Below are 16,092 nucleotides of genomic sequence, written 5' to 3'. Positions count from 1 at the left end.
GAACTTTCCGTCAGCTTCGATAAAGGGAACCCCGTCTTTCCCCGCCGCGTGTCAGGCGTTACGCACCTTTCAAGTCGCGCGTCATTTTTCTACAGCCGCTGCTTTCCATGCATCCAGACTGAAGATGAATAATTCAGCTGCGCTACGCACTTTAAAAAAAAGAAGAAGTAAAAAGTAGTTTGTGGTGTCTCCTAATTAGCGCGACGCCGCCGTCTCCAGTCAGATCGCTCCCGTCTTCTTCGCATAAAGGTGCATTGCACCCAAAAACCTGCGTTGTTGTTGTTGTTTTTGTTGTTGTTGAGGCGGCACTGTCAACAAGATAAATCCCTTTACATTTACTTTGCCGGCGAATCAAGTTATTCTGATTCAAGGAGGCAGGCGCCTGCCTCGCGAGGGTTATTTTATTTATTTATTTATTTATTTATTTGTTTGTTTATTTATTTATTCTTTCCCCTCTTCCCTGACAGTCTGCCACTTCTGAGCGCTGAGTTGAAATGGAAAGGTAGATAGACGGGCGATACTGTAGGCGCCACTACAAAAGCTGAGGAGAGAGAGGGAGAGGGAGAGAGGGAGAGGGAGGAGCTGCTGGATGTGTTTCCTCGGGGCCGGTTGGTTTTAATAAAATGTAAAAATTAAAAAAAAATCTATCTTTTTTGCTGGTGGCAAGCGAGCCCCGAATCCCTCCCCCCCTCCCCCCGATTCCGTCCGTCTGTCCGTCCGTTGGTTTTCAGTGGGCAAACAGTGGGAGGAAGGCCACGAGCTGATAGCAGCTGATGCTTTACCTCACCCCTCTCCCTCCCTCCATCTCACTCTTGTGCCTCCCCTCCGTCTTCTGCATCTTCTTATTCTCTCTCTCTCTCTCTCTCTCTCTCTCTCTCTCTCTCTCTCTCTCTCTCTCTCTCTCTCTCTCTCTCTCTCTCTCTCTCAATGCGCTCCTGGAGCGGGGGATGCCAGGGGGACAGAGTGCAGATAGGACCTGTCTCCATAGCAACAGCTTCTGCAAGCTGCTGACACCCCACTGAGGGGGATGGGGGGGCGGGAGTGGGGTGCTGGGGGAGTGGGGGGGAGGGAGAGGTTGCGATGGGGAGGAATGGTGCAGGGGGGCTTCTGCTGTGGGCACGTGGAGAGACGATGCGTGCGTTTGGGGTGCGCGTACTGGGCGGTGGTGGTGGGGGGGGACAAGTGAAGGGGGTCAGAGAGAGGAGAAGAGATGGAGGGATGGAAGGAGGGAGGAGAAGAGCTGAGGGAGATGGATGGATGGATGGATGGGAGGAGGAGAGAAAGAGGCAGCCGACCCTGCTGCTTCCCCAGGGACTCGGTGGCCTGCTCATGTTCACTAGCAGCATTAGCATAAAGACGGGAGGGGTGTGTGTGTGTGTGTGTGTGTGTGTGTGTGTGTGTGTGTGTGTGTGTGTGTGTGTGTGTGTGTGTGTGTGTGTGTGTGTGTGTGTGTGTGTGTGTGTGTGTGTGTGTGTGTGTTCTCCCCTCCCCTCCCCTCCTCCCTTCTTCTTCATTTGTTGTGTGTGTTGCTCTCTGATAGGAGACGAGGGGCAGCGGGCGTCTTCCTGTACATGCATGTAATTGGTCACACGCGCCGTTGTCCAAGCGCATTGTGCGTGTCACACGGATGTAGCGTGTGTCCGTTACGTGCGCGGCGCTTGTGGAATTGTGTGTGTGTGTGTGGCTCCATCCCCTGGGTCTTAAACCCCCTCACTGTTCTGGTCCTGTAGCCGGCGGTTCCCTCCTCGTCCACCCCTCCGCCTCCATCCCTCCATCTCTCTCTCTCTCTCTCTCTCTCTCTCTCTCCCTCTCTCTCCCTCCCCACTCCACTCCACTTTATGAGCCTGTGATGCAACTCTTTGTGTGTCCGCCTATATGTGTGTGTGTGTGTGTGTGTGTGTGTTTGTCTGGGTTTTGTGTGTTTGTTCCGGCGTGGTTATGTAAGCTCGGCGAACACGCTTCTCCGTCTCCGTGTGTTGACAAGAATACAGTTATATCATATTTAACTCCCAGGCTGAATCACTCGGCTCCTCTGTCCTCTCTCCCAGATTCTTCTGCTTTAGTCTCATTTATTTATTTATTTATGTATTTATTTATTTAGCATATCGTCTGTTGATGCTCATAAAGAAACGCTCTCTCATTGTTTGTGGTCAACATCTCAAGATGGCCAGCAGCCAATCAGCTGACGTTTGCTTTTTCAACGCCGATGTATGTGTGGGCTTTATGAAGTTCTGATTTATTTATTTTTTTCCCCGGCCCGGCTTTCCGCTAGGAGGTCTTTAATATTAGATGTCCTGCAACACAGTTTTTAAAGGTCTCCTTTAATACTCCAGATCTTTATCTGTCGCCCCCTGCTCCAGCGGTGCAACTCTGCAAGCGAACCCAGCTAAAGTGTCTTCGGAAAGCGGGGATGTTTAGCCCTCTGTTTGCTGCCTTTGGCACAAAAACCCTTTTTCTCCAGTAGTGTGTTTTTCAGCGCACGCTTTCTGTAAAGCGGAGCCGGAGAAAGAGGTTGAGGATGGACTTTTCTCATCTGTGCACTTCATCATAGTCGGCAAACACGGGTTGAGCCACACTTTCAAAGCTACCGCTCGACTAAATGTGATATTATTATATTGTGAATGTGACCTCAAAAAGTGCTCCCATGACGTCCCATACCTCAAGTGTCATTATGTGTTCTGTGGGACGTGAAATCTAATGGGAATACCTGGCTGCATTCAGTGAATCTGAGGACGTTTGACAGGCAGGTTGTGCTTCAGCCGTTCTCCGAGCTCAAAAGTCGAGTGGAAGCTAAATCCACCCCCGCCCCCACCCCCCTCAGTATGTATATATATATATATATATATATATATATATATATATATATATATATATAAAAAATATATATATATATATATATATATATATATATATATATATAAAAAATTTTTTTTTTTTTCCTTCTTCTTCTTCTTGTATGAGCTCTGTCACCAGCAGTGTGACTCTGGTAACCGTTTAGAGACTGAGCTTCTTTTTGTGACATCAATCTGGAAGAATCCTGACGTACTCCTCTTCGGCTTTCACCCCACTTGAACAAATGTTCACCGCTTGAATATAGACTTGAAGCGGCTCCGACAGAAGCACGTGCAGGCTGAATATATATCCGCTTCCTGTTCTCTGAACGCTTTAAACTCGCCCGCTGAAACTTTGCATTAGAGGAATGTGGATTTTAAGGGCTGATGAAACGGAAACGCCACCCAGTCGGCTCACAGTTGGTGTCAGACGCTTCTGTTGCGTCCGTAGATAATCCTAATCTCAGCGCAGACACCAGCTGCAGAGACCAGTCAAGAGTTTTACTTTGGGTGGAAGGGTTGAGTTAGGGCCACTGGACTTGTTGTTGTGATCTCGAAGACGTTGGATGAGAGGCCACAAGAACAAGTCCAGTTGCCCTAACTCAACCCTTCTACCTTTAGATGACCTGGATGACTGAGAACCTTCAGAGTTTTGCTTTGCTTTGCTTTGTTGTAGTTGATGTTGACTGGACTTGATCTGCAGCCCTCCGTCCCGAGACACTCAAAATAAATAAGTGCTTTATTACTAATGGCACCAACAATGTCCACGCATTGTACACATAAAATGCTGAATGCACTGCGCTTATGTAGGGCTTTCTAGCACCTTCATGGTACCCCAAAGCGCCTTCCAATGGCCTCCCAAAGCGCCTTCCAATGGCCTCCCATTTACCCATTCATGCACACACTTGTGCACCAATGGGCAGCTGCTGCCATGCAAGGCGCTGCCAGACCCATAAGAGTTTGCAAACAGAACATCTTCAAGCTAAATAAAATGCCCTGTAGATTTAATTATTTATTTGTTTGCTGATTACATTGTGTGTATTAAGGTTAAACTAATTCAGTTGCATTGTGGCTTATAATGAAACGGCTACAGATTGACTCTCTTTCGTGCAGGCAAGGGCAAGCTATGGCCCGGGGACCGCATGTGGCCGGTTAAGCTTTTTAATGCGCCCCGCTGAACTTGAAGAAATTATATTAATAGTAGGCAAGTCACTAAATAGTATGTGCTAATCAAAAATCAACCAAGCTTTTGGAAAAAAGGCATTAAACCTTAATAAGTAAATAAACCTCTAATGCTGAAGTATAAAACTACCGGTTGTCCCTATTAAATTAAATTAAATTAAATTAAATTGAATTAAAAACTAAAATGCGCTTCAACAGCTTCACTGCTGTGTGTTTTTTTGCTCGGGCCAACCTCATAAAAACGCAACTTGAACTGCTTTCGGTGCTTCCGGATCATCCTCGGACTCGTTCATAAGTTTACAGTTTGCACCGAAAAAGGGAACAGGGAACAGTGTAAACGGGGGTGGGGGGGACGGGGGGGGGGGGACGTCTTGGAAGCTGCGTGATGAAAACGAGAGCGGGAGATGAAACCTTGCGTGAGTTTTGGTTTCTCCGAGTTTGACCTCTCGCTCGGTGTGCGACCGGTCAAACGCCGAAGACGTCTGATTTCTTTGCACCTTGTGAACCGTCGAAATTCGCCGAGTGTTTTCCTCCCTGAAGTCTGCTGAAGTTTCGAAGACTTTTCTTCCTGCTTTAAGCTTCCCTCCAAGTTCAAAGCAAGAGGAGAGGAGGTGCAGCCTTCTCCTCCTCTTCCTCCTCCTCCTCTTCCTCTGTCTGCCACACACGGGGGAATATTTAAAGGACACCTTTCTGAAAAAGCAATTAAACTTTGGATGGGAGGGAGGTGTAGGATATTTTTTGGGGTCCCCGTTGCAGATGCAGACACTGCCCCCTATGGTCATTTTGGTGCCATTGCAGCATGTAAATCAGCTACCAGCGCTGTGGTTCGAACATGACAAATTTAACCGCTGCTTTTTCTTGTGTTTTCCAGAGCGCAGCGGCGGCGCCCAGCCCTGTCATGGGCAACATGCCCCCCAACGACGCCATGCCAGGTGGTCCGATGCCCCCGGGCTTCTTTCAGGTGCGCCTCCCTTTAATCTGCTGCTGCTGCTGCTGCTGCCGCTGCTCCTGCCGCTGCTGTCCTCTTCTCCCCTCCCTGCATCTACTTCTCCCCTCTTTACTCTTTACTCTCTCTTCATCCATCTCTGAGTCAAATCAAGTCATTCACATTCTTGGCGGAACCTGCATGTCTGGAATTCCATCTGCGGCACTGGGATTGGCAGCTGTATCAAAAGCCACTCGACTCTTCACAGCACAGCAATGCTTTTCACGGGCCTCCTAACGCGTGATCTCGCTCTTGCCAGTAATGGACAGAAATAGGAAATGTGTATCTTTACATTGATTCACTCCAGACGGGACTTTTGACAAATGCATGCTCATGCACACGCTGTAATTGGGTGAACAACTGACCGCCTGTCATGATGAGCAGCGTATGTATTTATGAGCTGATCCAGTCTTTTATTTAGCTGCTTTTATTTACAGTCCATTCAGCCGCACTTCGTTTCGCCAACTGACAGAACGTTCCAGATCCAACGCCGAGCATTTGAAGTATTCCGCGTATGAAGTAGTCTAGTTTTCATGATGGCGCATTGCCAGTGCTTTCTAACAATAGTGCGTCTCTGGCCTGCCAGTGAGCAGCGGTTTAGGAATGTGAAAGAAACAACATTGCTTGGATAAAGCGCACAGTTCTGGAAATGATCTGCTTTGTGATGTCACAAGGGGCGCTGACGACTCTCCGGGGAGCCACAGTAGCTTCTTGCCAGGCACCAGTTGAAACGATGCGCTAAAACCCAACATTGTTGTCTCCTGACTGCAAACACCAGGCTAAATATTTGCTGATTTTTGGAGATCCAGTGAGTTTTGAGGGTTTTTTGTTGTGTCAGGCGACTCCGCTGGAGTCTGAGATTAAAAAAAAAAAAAAGATCTAAAATTGTCCGTAACATTGCATCTCTAAATGTTTCAACTCTTTGCTACGAGTCGGAAGACAAAAGTTTTGATCAAGTGACCCAACTGCCAGCGTCCCACTCGCTCGCTCACTCACTCACTCACTGGTTTCCCAGCACAGCGCATCCCACTCTCTGGTATCCCTGCCCACCTAAACACTCATTCATCTGTGGCTCTGTGGTGCTGAGGTGATTCAAGCCCTCACATATCCATCCATCCATCCTCCCTCCTCCCTGCACACCCCCTCCCCCTCCTCCATGTCCGACCTCGTCGTGGCTCCATGAATGTAAAAGATCTGGCCGCGCCCGCGCGAGCTGCTTTGCCGACGCGGCCGCGCACGTTGGCGAGAGCACAACGGGCGGCAGCGAGTGGGATAGTGGGGGGGGCGCGATGAAGGTGGCGCTGCTGAGGAGGAGGAGGAGGAGTGGCTGGCTGGCCGGACAGGGAGATGAAGAGGGGCGAGAGCCGTGGGAGTGTGGACGGATCAGTGCCACCAGGACTGTGGCCTCCAGTGTCTCGTCTGCGTGGCTGCCCACCACGCTATTGTTTGCTCGGCGAGGAGGGGAGGGGAGGGGGGGTGAGGTGGTGGGTGTGTGGGGGGGATTAGCGAGAGTACAACTGTGAATAAGCGAGGGGAAGGTGGTGAGAGAGAGAGAGAGAGAGAGAGAGAGGCTGGGAGAGAGGGAGGGCGAGGAGAGACGCACGGAGGTTCTATTTATAACAGCGGTGGGGGAGTGAGATCGGCCTGCCGAGGGGTTTTGTGTGTCTCGCGTGTTTGTGCATTTGCGTTCGCCTGTCGTGCAGCGGAAACCTTTCTGTCTATATTTTTCTTTTTTGCCCGTTCGCCGCGATTGTGGTCGGCGCACGCAGCCGGCGGACCTCTCTGTTCGTCGTTTTCCTCGGCACGGGTCCCAAGTCATGAGTTTCAGATGTGAAAACACCACCACCACCACCACCACCACCTCCAACTACTCTCCCGCACACCAGAATCAGCACCAGCACCACTCTGCTCACACATCCCGGGAGCTCGTTCAGAACCGCTCTCAATAAATCAGCTGAAATCAGCTTAAAGTAAATATAATGAAGCGCTCTTTGATTGCGGGGAAAAAAAAAAAAAAAATGTTTTGCCGGTGACGAGTTTTATGGGCTTTTTCTTTTTCTCCCAAATGATTCTCTAAACAATCTCCTCACGCCAGCTTCGTACCAGCTGAATCACTATTGATGATTTCTCGCTCTTTCTTTTAATTCTCAGAAAATATAGCTGATGTTTCAGGCCGTGGCTTCGGCCTCGCCGTGGCTGTGATTCATCGGCGGCCTCGGCTCTTCCTTCGCTTCGCCCGCGTGTCCGTTCAGTTGCGTCAGCTCCGAACAAATATCGCAAACTATTTCTGCGTTGGAGCCGTTTCAGTGTTAATCACAGATTGTCATTAAAGGCAATTTGGTTCCCCCCCATTTGTCACCATTTAGTTTGCTTCCACCACTTACTCATGAATGGCACCTGGCTGCAGATTGAAATGCCTGGGAAAGTATTCACAGGCATTGATTCAGCAACAACATGCTCATTGATATGAATTGATCTTTTTTTTTTGTTGTTGTTTTTTTTAAACGTCCAATCTCACGACTCTCGACTGCCGTTCGCCTGCTTGTACTGACTGAACGTTTGTGAGTCGTCCCTGGACCATGAGTGTTGTTGTTCCACGCGGCGCTCAACTGACATCCTGGGGTGGTTATGAGAGAGGACACACGGGCAAAGATAGTGTTGCATAATAAGTTATTCAGCAGGGGTCACTGACCTCGCGTCTTTAAGGTGAAGTGCGTTGCGGAGTAGGTGGGCGGGGTCGCTTTTATTTCCCAACAGGGAAACTTTTTCCGCATGAAGCCAAGTTTTTGAAAAACAATAATAATGAGATAATGAAGAAATAAATGTGGGGGAAAAAAAGTCGAATCATCTCTCATTTCGTCGCACATCTCCGAGGTTTTGAAGTTGACACTGTTGCCTGTCCTGCCGCCTTGTGCGACGGTGTCCCTTTGGCAACACTGCCCCCATGTGCACCACCGCGGTATTACATGCACGCCCTGTGAGTGGCGCACAAGCTAAAAGGATCTTGCCAAACTTGCTGGTTTGAACTCGGAGATCCATATTTCTGTTATATTCCAGCTTTTTCTTTTTTTCCTTGTTCTGTAGTTTGTACTTGAAACAAGCTTCCCCGTGGTTCAACTCCTCTTACATCTCGTTCCTCCTTGACCCCGCCCCCCCACCCAGCTGACTACCCTCCAACCCACACACACACACACACACACACACACACACACACACTACGTTCTTCTCCCCCTCTCTGATCATCTCTAGCAGCATACTTCCTGCAGGTGTAACCCACCGCCCCTCCCCCTCCCTGTTGGCCCCTCCCCTCTCTGATATCGCTCTTCTTTCTTAAAGGGACCACCCGGCTCTCAGCAGTCCCCCCACGCACAGCCCCCCCCACACAACCCCAGCAACCCCATGATGGGACCTCATGGCCAGGTAAGTCGCAAAAAAGAAAAAACCTTAAAAAAAAAAAAAAAAATGCTTTCTCCCAAACACCTCCCCCCTCCCCCCACCTCTCTCTTCCATTCCCACCAAACTCCCCCCTCCCTCCCTCACCCTTGCACACACTCGTTTCTTTCCCTCCATTCACCACCACTCACACTGCTTCTTGCCTCCGAGCCCCCCACCCCCACCCCTCACTCCTCCCACTGCCAGCCCTCCATGGGATCTGGCCAACTCCTCCTCGTCCAGGTCGGCTCGCTCTGGTTGCCGCCTTCACTCACATGAAAGCGGAGAATCCGGCGGCGGCCTCAGGGTCTGCTGCTCCCGAGCGCCGTTGTAGGTACAAAATCTGTCCGGGCTATGAGATCTGTCTGGGGGTCTGGCGATTTCCGACGATTTCAATGACGTGGCAAACTGTCATTGGCCGATGACGTCGCATACGGAAGCTCTATGAGGACAAACTACATTGCGAACGAATGAACGATGGATAGATCGATAGGTAGACCAATCAATAGAATATGATGGTATGATTATATATAGATAGATGTGATCATACTATATATATCTATATATAATAATTATCATATATAAATAGATATAATATAATGTTATATTATATATCCATTACATTATATAATAGGTATAATATCTTATCCATCTATATATAACCATAATATATTACAGGGCTGTACAGTGCAACGGTTTTCGTCGCATTTGCGAATAAAAATCATCCTGTGTGAAGAGAATTGTGTATCCACTCTGAGTTGCAGGGAGGCATTGTGAACATGATCATGAAGTGGGAAAAGTAGTATTGGTTTGTCCTATATAAGTAACCATCTGTTGTTGGGAAAACAACAGAAACTGCTCCAATTTTTAACTTCCTTGCTAAGGCTACCACTTGAAAAAATTAAGGGTACAGCCCTGTATTATGTCTGTCTGTCCGTCTGTCTGTCCGCGATGTACTTTGTCCTAATAAGAGTTGCCGAAAGACCCCGGACAGATCTCGTAGCCCTGACAGATTTGGTACCTACACTGGCCCAGCCCTCGTCCCAACCTCAGCCCAGCCTCGGCCGTCCCTGCCAGGGATGAATAATTCACCGCTTGCCCCTCCCCCTGAAGCAGCTTGTGGTGGGGAGGGGGGTTGAGGGGTTGCACATTTATCTGCACTCGCACACAAGCAGACAAACGCGTGTACACACACACTCTCGCCACCACTCTGCTTACTTGGTCTCGCGTGTGATGAATAAAACAGGAGGCCGAGCCATGAAGACGTCACGTGTACGCACAAAATGCTGCCACGTCCCGAAACGAACAACACGCTCAAAACGCAAAATGAGAAAAAAAGTAAAACTGTATCTGCCTTTAAAAAAAATCAAAAGGAAGAAACCTACAGATGGTGCTGTGGAGGTAGCGTTAGCATAGGTCCATTAGCTGCGGCTACTCGCTCCTTTTTTCTCTTTAAATGTCTTTGTGCTTTTCTGCTTCCGTCCCGTTTGTGTGTGCGCACGGACGTACGTGGATGCGCTTGCTCGCAGCTTTCGGACGTCGTGTGTTTGACCTGAAGCGTCTCTCACGGCGGCAGGGAGAGACCACGTCGGCAAATTTGCTCTGCTCGTCATCCTCCATCCTCCAGAATCACTGTGTCTGCCTGCTCCGCCTCACCTGGCTTCTCCCATCAACTCCTTCAGAAAATACATTTAGAACAAGTGTTTTTCTCCCCTCCCTGTTTCTTTCCCCCGCAGCCTTTCATGTCACCACGATACCCAGGCGGGCCACGCCCCTCGCTCCGAATGCCAAATCAGGTACTGTTAGTTTGTTAACACTTGTTTTGTTTGTTTTTTTGCTTTTTTCTGACTCATCGTCTGCACGTCGCCCAAAAAAACAAGTTCTAATCTGCAGCGGTTTGTCTGCTCCCTCCGCAGCCTCCAGGTGGAATCCCTGGATCTCAGCCTCTCCTGCCAAACAGTTTGGACCCGACAAGACCACAAGGTATGTCGACGCACATCTCTGCTTATCTGTAAAGGTCAACGGAGTTCCTTGGAACAAAAAAACAGATGAGTTGCTCTGACTTGGAATTGTCGTAAATCATTTCTCTGAAATGATCCTTCAAGTAGTACGTCAACAAAACCAATGACTCCTCTGATACGAGTCTTCAGGATGTCGGCAGGTTAAAGTCATTAATCGTGATGATGAGGTGACTCTTTTTTTTGTCTAATTACAGGTTTTACTTTTAGCAATATTGGTTTAATCATTTCCAACTATTGCTGTAATTAACCCAAAAGTCCCGACTTCTCCAATCTGACCTTCGGTCTATCTGGTGTCCTGTTCTTTTACAAATTCTAGGAATTAAATTTAGAGCCAAAGCTTAAGACAGTCGGGGAACTCGATGGGGATCATGACAACACCGTCTGCAAAGGCACCTTCAAGTCTTGATGCTTTTTTTTTCTATCTTGGCACTTTTGCTCAATATGAAACTCAAATATAAAGATGAATCATCCAAAATTGTACTTGATAAAAAAAAAAAACACAACTTCTTGGTGTAAAGTTGATATTCCAGCTCAGTTCCTGTTGGGTGGATTTAGTGTCGTGTGGCTTTGGCCAGGATGGGAGGATTGGGGGAGGGGGGCGCAGAAGGATTCTGGCCTCAGATTAAAACTCAAGAGACTCAAATGGAGCTCTGACTAATGGGATTAAGATGAAAGCTTTTGTCTGTGGCGGAGTCTCAACTTCTGACTTTTAAGAGCGCAGCCACATGCGGCTCGGCTCGAGCCCCTCGCTGTCGTGTGCGCTGTGTTTCACATGCGTGTCTGTTTTTCTTTCTTTTTTTCCCTTAGGACATCCTAACATGGGTGGACCAATGAGAATGAACCCTCCTCGAGGAATGGCCATGGGCCCACAGGTAGGACAGCTTCCCGATGCCATAGTTACTGACGCGTATTTAGCTGCCGAATGGGCGAATGGGCCACTGCAGCGTTGTGTCTCTGCGCCTCTCGGACCAGCCGTGCACTTTCTGGGGGGAATGAGCAACGGGCACATTCCTGACAATTACTCATGTTCTAACCACCTTTTATATCGCTGTGTCTGACAGAATTATGGAGGTATGAGGCCTCCTCCCAACTCCATGGGCGGTCCCATGCCAGGAATGAACATGTACGTTTAAAACGAAAACAAAAACACTTCTGTTTTCAGGCTTATTTCTGAATGCAACGGGTTTGCCATTATTTGCCGTCCCCTTAACTTTAAGTCTGTTCTTTTTCTCTGCTCAGGGGTCCAGGAGGAAGAGGGCCGTGGCCGGGACCCAACGCTAACTCTGTGAGTCATGAGATCTCAATCTTTACTCTCCATCACGCTGCGCTGTCTAGTGCAGTGGTTCTCGACTGGCTGAGTCTGGGTCCCACTTTTGGGTCGCGACCCACCAGTTGAGAAACGCTGGTCTAACGCACATTAGCTCAGCGTTGCACACACGTCCTTATCAGGGTCTACTGTTGAGATTTTTCAAATAAGAGTGACTGTACACACACACACACACACACACCTTTCGCGTCACAAACACACATAGCGTATACGCCGCTCAGTTGTGACAGTCTGCTCTCTGTCTCCCCCTGCAGATAGCCTACTCCTCCTCATCACCCGGGAACTACGTGGTGAGTTGAATCGCTCTTCTTCTCGTGCAGCACTTTCTAACATGTATGATTTTTTTTTTTTTTTAAATCCCTCTCTTTCTATTGGTTTGTCAGGGTCCACCAGGAGGAGGAGGTCCACCGGGAACTCCCATCATGCCCAGCCCAGGTGGTGCGTCACCCATGCCCCCCTCCCCGACACTAACACTTTGTGGCACGAGTAGAAAAATGTCTCCCCCATCTGTTCTTACTAAACACGCATGAAATCCCCTCCTCGCCAAACAAGCATTTTTCCTTTAAAAAGTTTCATATTTTTTTTCAAATTTTCTTTCCATTTTTTCCACAGTTTTTCATTTTTTTGTTTGTTATTTCCAAGCTGCACATATTTGTTTGAAACCGACTGGATCTAACACTTGTGCGTCTCCCTTGATTTCCCAGATTCGACTAACTCCAGTGAAAACATCTACACAATGATGAATCCTATTGGGCCCGGAGGCAACAGACCTAATGTGAGTCTTCAACATCTCTGTTAAGAGTCTCCAACAGTGCAGATAACAGCCAGAGTTGTGCTTTTGCACAATGTAGTTGTTCTCATCTAAAAAGGCTTCCTCTACGTTCCCAGTTCCCTATGGGGCCCGGGCCTGACGGGCCAATGGGAGCCATGGGAGCCATGGAGCCGCATCACATGAATGGATCACTAGGTGGGTTTTCAAGCGGTGCACAGCTTTATTAGTACTTTATTCTGGATGCCCTTCACTTGAAGAGTAAATTATTTTTCTCCTTTCACTCCCCTCAGGGTCTGGGGATATGGATGGGTTGCCAAAGGTGAATAAACACTCAACTGTCCATTAACCACCATCAATTTGCCGTTTACTTTAAAAAAAAAAAAAAAAAAACAACTCAGCACCTCCATAGCTTGCCAAGGCTTCTCGTGACTCTGTTCTGGTCCCTGTCTCCCCCTGCAGAGCTCCCCCAATAACATGGGGGGTATGAACAACCCTCCGGGAACGCCACGAGACGACGGCGAGATGGGTGGGAACTTCTTGAACCCATTCCAAAGCGAAAGTGTGAGTAGAGCCAGTGAACTGCCTCACGTGTCCCTTAACAGTTACCCTTGACGTCCCAACACAAACCAGTGGAAGAATGCAAGCAGAGGGGCGCGTGTGATGGGAAGGGGGGGGGGGGTTCAGACGACTCAGAATATTCTTGGGGAAAGTTTGCCTCTTGTCCCATTTTGCTCTCTCATTAGTTTTGCCAGCGAGTCCAATTGCACTTTTATCTCTCATCTGAGTGCCCAGATTAAATCCTTAGCAGTGGTAATGGATGCTGATCAGAGGAGGTTTTCACAGGCCCATAATGTCCCGCCCTGCAATGTGAAAAACGTAAAAAAAAAATAAAAAAAAAACCCAATTTGCCACCAAACAAACTATTTCATGGCCCTTAAAGCGATTGGAAGAGTCGCGCAGTGCAAGCGATGGAGAAAATCACAGTTCGCGGAGCGCTTTTCCGTGTCAGCCGGTGCGTTGACATGCCTTCTAGATAATCGGAGCATGGCCTTACGCCCATGGCCATCAGAGTTTTAAAATGGCGTGTCAGCACATTTGCAAAACTGTCCAAATTAGAGTTCTCAGTATCGAAGAATGAGAGCCAGCTTGTTTGATCACACTCCCCATTTCTCCTGCCTGACGTAAGGACAGGGCAGTGGTGAATCATTTGGGTCAAAGTTCAGTACACCTGAATATATGAATACACTATGGGACTGTTGAGCTTTCACACCCCAATAAGACAAAATAAAGCAAGACAGTATTTTATGAATCAAAAGATTCCATTTCCTGGGACTTCTTTTAAAAGTCCAAATTGGGAACATCTGATATTGCCAAGACAATGTTCTGCTTGCATTGTAGCCGCTCACTAATCACCTAGTGAACCATCTCTGCAGTCACCCTAATGGTCTATGGGGTTCCACACGTGTTGTCTGTTAGGAGAATAAGAGGAGGAGGAGGAGGAGGAGCCGAGATGGGTTTGTCGGTTGGGTGGGAGTGGGAGGGTCTTACTGTTCCTCAACATTGTGTACAAGTGTCTCCTACCCTCCGCCTGCAGTAGCCACAGGAGTCACAGCCAAGCCCTGACAGTCTCGTCCAACCAGTTTACCCGGCAGCGATAAAAAGCTATGTCACAAAAATGAATATCTGAATGTTTTGGTCAAAATCCAAAATGGGACTCATTGAAGGAACCTGATTTGAATCCGATTCGCCTGCAGTCTGAACGCAGCCTTCAGGACTCTGATATGGTTGACAAAAGAAAACTGGTGTGTTGACCAGAGTTGTGGGTCAGGTGCTCTTGACTCCACCACCCTGAAGTTCTCTACTTCCTGTGGCTTCTTGCAGGCTTTGGGTTCTGAGCGCCCTCTGGTGTTTAAATGTTGTCAGTGACAGATCCACTCATCTGTGCCCCCCACCCCTCCCACCCTCTCTTCCCCTCCCCCGCCCTGCTCTCTCTCTTTTCAGTATTCACCCAACATGACGATGAGTGTGTGATTTATTTCCCCCTTTTTTGTATTTTTGTTTCCCCTCCCCTCTTCTATTTTTACGCCCCACCACCCCGGATCCTTTTTTTTTTTCTTCTTTCAATGTTTTTTTCCCTCCTTGACTTCATCTCGGATTGAACCACCAATAATCCCCCCCCCCCCCCCCCCCCAAAAAAAAAAAATTCCCACCCCTGCAAACTCACCCATCCACCCCCCCTCTGCCCTGGGATCCGTGGACACCGCCCCCTCCCCCAACCCCCTCCTTCTTTCCGACCCACCCGTGCTGGGGGTTGGGGGGGGGACCTCCATGCGCCTGCACAGCCTTCTGGGACAGCCCTGGAGCATGCTGGGACTCTGATTAAAGCCGGCCCTCCCGGAGCTTGCAAGATGGCGGCCGGCCTGAGCAGGAAGTCGCAGGGCAACAGGAAGGGCCTCCTCTCCGACCCGGCAGCCGGCCTCCCCGGCTTCCTGTCGGGCTCCAGACAATGAGCGAGGGAGGTGGGGGCCTGGGACTGGTTGACACAGCGCCCCCCTGAGGGAGGGTGCAGACTTGACGAGCCGCTGCCTGGAAGCTTCTCAGCCAAGACTTTTTGGACAGTTTTTTCTCATTGTCTTCTTATTTTTGGTTTTATTCCTCCTCACTGCCATCAATGGATTCAGTTGAGAGGAGCGTGTGGCTCCGCCCACTTCACTTCTCTCTCGCTCTCTCTCTCTCTCTCTCTCTCTCTCTCGCTCTGTACATTTTTATCAGAGGTGTTGTGATAATTAGTGAACTCTTTTTTTTTTTCTCTCCATTTTTTTGTGTATGTATGATATCATTGCTATTTTTATTATTGTATTATTGTTATAAATGAAATGGTTCTGATCATTTTACGTTTAGTTTTCTAGGGGCACATTATTGCAATGTTCGCTGATGATGGTGACGAAAGACGGCGTAACGTGCACAGACGCTTCAGAAACGATTTGCTGTGTGACAAACAAAAATTCCTCAATCATGGTACTGATTGGCCCTCCTTCCCAAATCAAATAAACTCCCTATGTAGTTTTTTTTTTTTTAGCAGCCACCTCAGTTCTGAACTTCCTGCTCATTAATCCAAACCAGGAATAGGAAGTGCCCCTCCTCCCCCTCTTTTTTAACAGTAGCTTCCATGCAGTGAAATGCACAGCTCTATTTATTTATGTACTTTTGTTTTGTTTTTTTTATTTTGTCTTATGAATCGTTGTTACTTTAAGTGTTATCCCCGTCATATTCCCCCTCCTTTTTTGTTAAAACTGCAGAACTAGTAGCAACTGTGTAAATAATAACAGATCCAGAGTCAGCAGCGTCTCTCTCTATCTCTTTGTGACATCATGTGACCCACCACCACCACCACCCATTCATTCATTCATCCGAGCCCTGAAGGTGCTTTTTTTTGTTTTTTGTTTTTTTTTTTCTTTTTAAGTGTCGACCACTTTGACCTCACTCATGCTGCTTCCTCCGCTGCTGCTGCTGCTGCTGCCGCCGCCCCACTTTTAGGTTGA

The 16,092-nt window shown here is 48.4% G+C and overlaps 1 protein-coding gene across 3 annotated transcripts in view; it reads left to right on the top strand.

Annotated features, from left to right (window-relative positions):
- Positions 1 to 14,731, top strand: part of LOC142883124 (single-stranded DNA-binding protein 3) — a 35,439-nt gene extending 20,708 nt beyond the window's left edge. Inside the window, exons 5-18 of one of the 3 annotated variants that reach the window (XM_076017767.1) lie at positions 4,885 to 4,974; positions 8,335 to 8,418; positions 10,167 to 10,226; positions 10,347 to 10,413; positions 11,259 to 11,323; positions 11,513 to 11,574; positions 11,691 to 11,736; positions 12,033 to 12,068; positions 12,162 to 12,213; positions 12,483 to 12,553; positions 12,667 to 12,745; positions 12,841 to 12,869; positions 13,010 to 13,111; positions 14,552 to 14,731. In XM_076017767.1, the coding sequence (XP_075873882.1) occupies positions 4,885 to 4,974; positions 8,335 to 8,418; positions 10,167 to 10,226; positions 10,347 to 10,413; positions 11,259 to 11,323; positions 11,513 to 11,574; positions 11,691 to 11,736; positions 12,033 to 12,068; positions 12,162 to 12,213; positions 12,483 to 12,553; positions 12,667 to 12,745; positions 12,841 to 12,869; positions 13,010 to 13,111; positions 14,552 to 14,581 (873 nt within the window). In that variant the 3' untranslated portion in view covers positions 14,582 to 14,731. Of the gene's footprint in view, positions 1 to 4,884; positions 4,975 to 8,334; positions 8,419 to 10,166; positions 10,227 to 10,346; positions 10,414 to 11,258; positions 11,324 to 11,512; positions 11,575 to 11,690; positions 11,737 to 12,032; positions 12,069 to 12,161; positions 12,217 to 12,482; positions 12,554 to 12,666; positions 12,746 to 12,840; positions 12,870 to 13,009; positions 13,112 to 14,551 lie in introns of all 3 variants that reach the window. The other 2 variants (XM_076017766.1, XM_076017768.1) reach the window with 2 other exon arrangements.
- Positions 14,732 to 16,092: the final 1,361 nt, after the last annotated feature.

Source organism: Nelusetta ayraudi, unplaced genomic scaffold, assembly GCF_046127955.1.
Source record: "Nelusetta ayraudi isolate G7.1 ecotype Tasmania unplaced genomic scaffold, CSIRO-AGI_Nayr_v1 ptg000007l, whole genome shotgun sequence".
NCBI lineage: Eukaryota > Metazoa > Chordata > Actinopteri > Tetraodontiformes > Monacanthidae > Nelusetta > Nelusetta ayraudi.
This window is presented reverse-complemented; position numbering and strand designations above follow the sequence as displayed.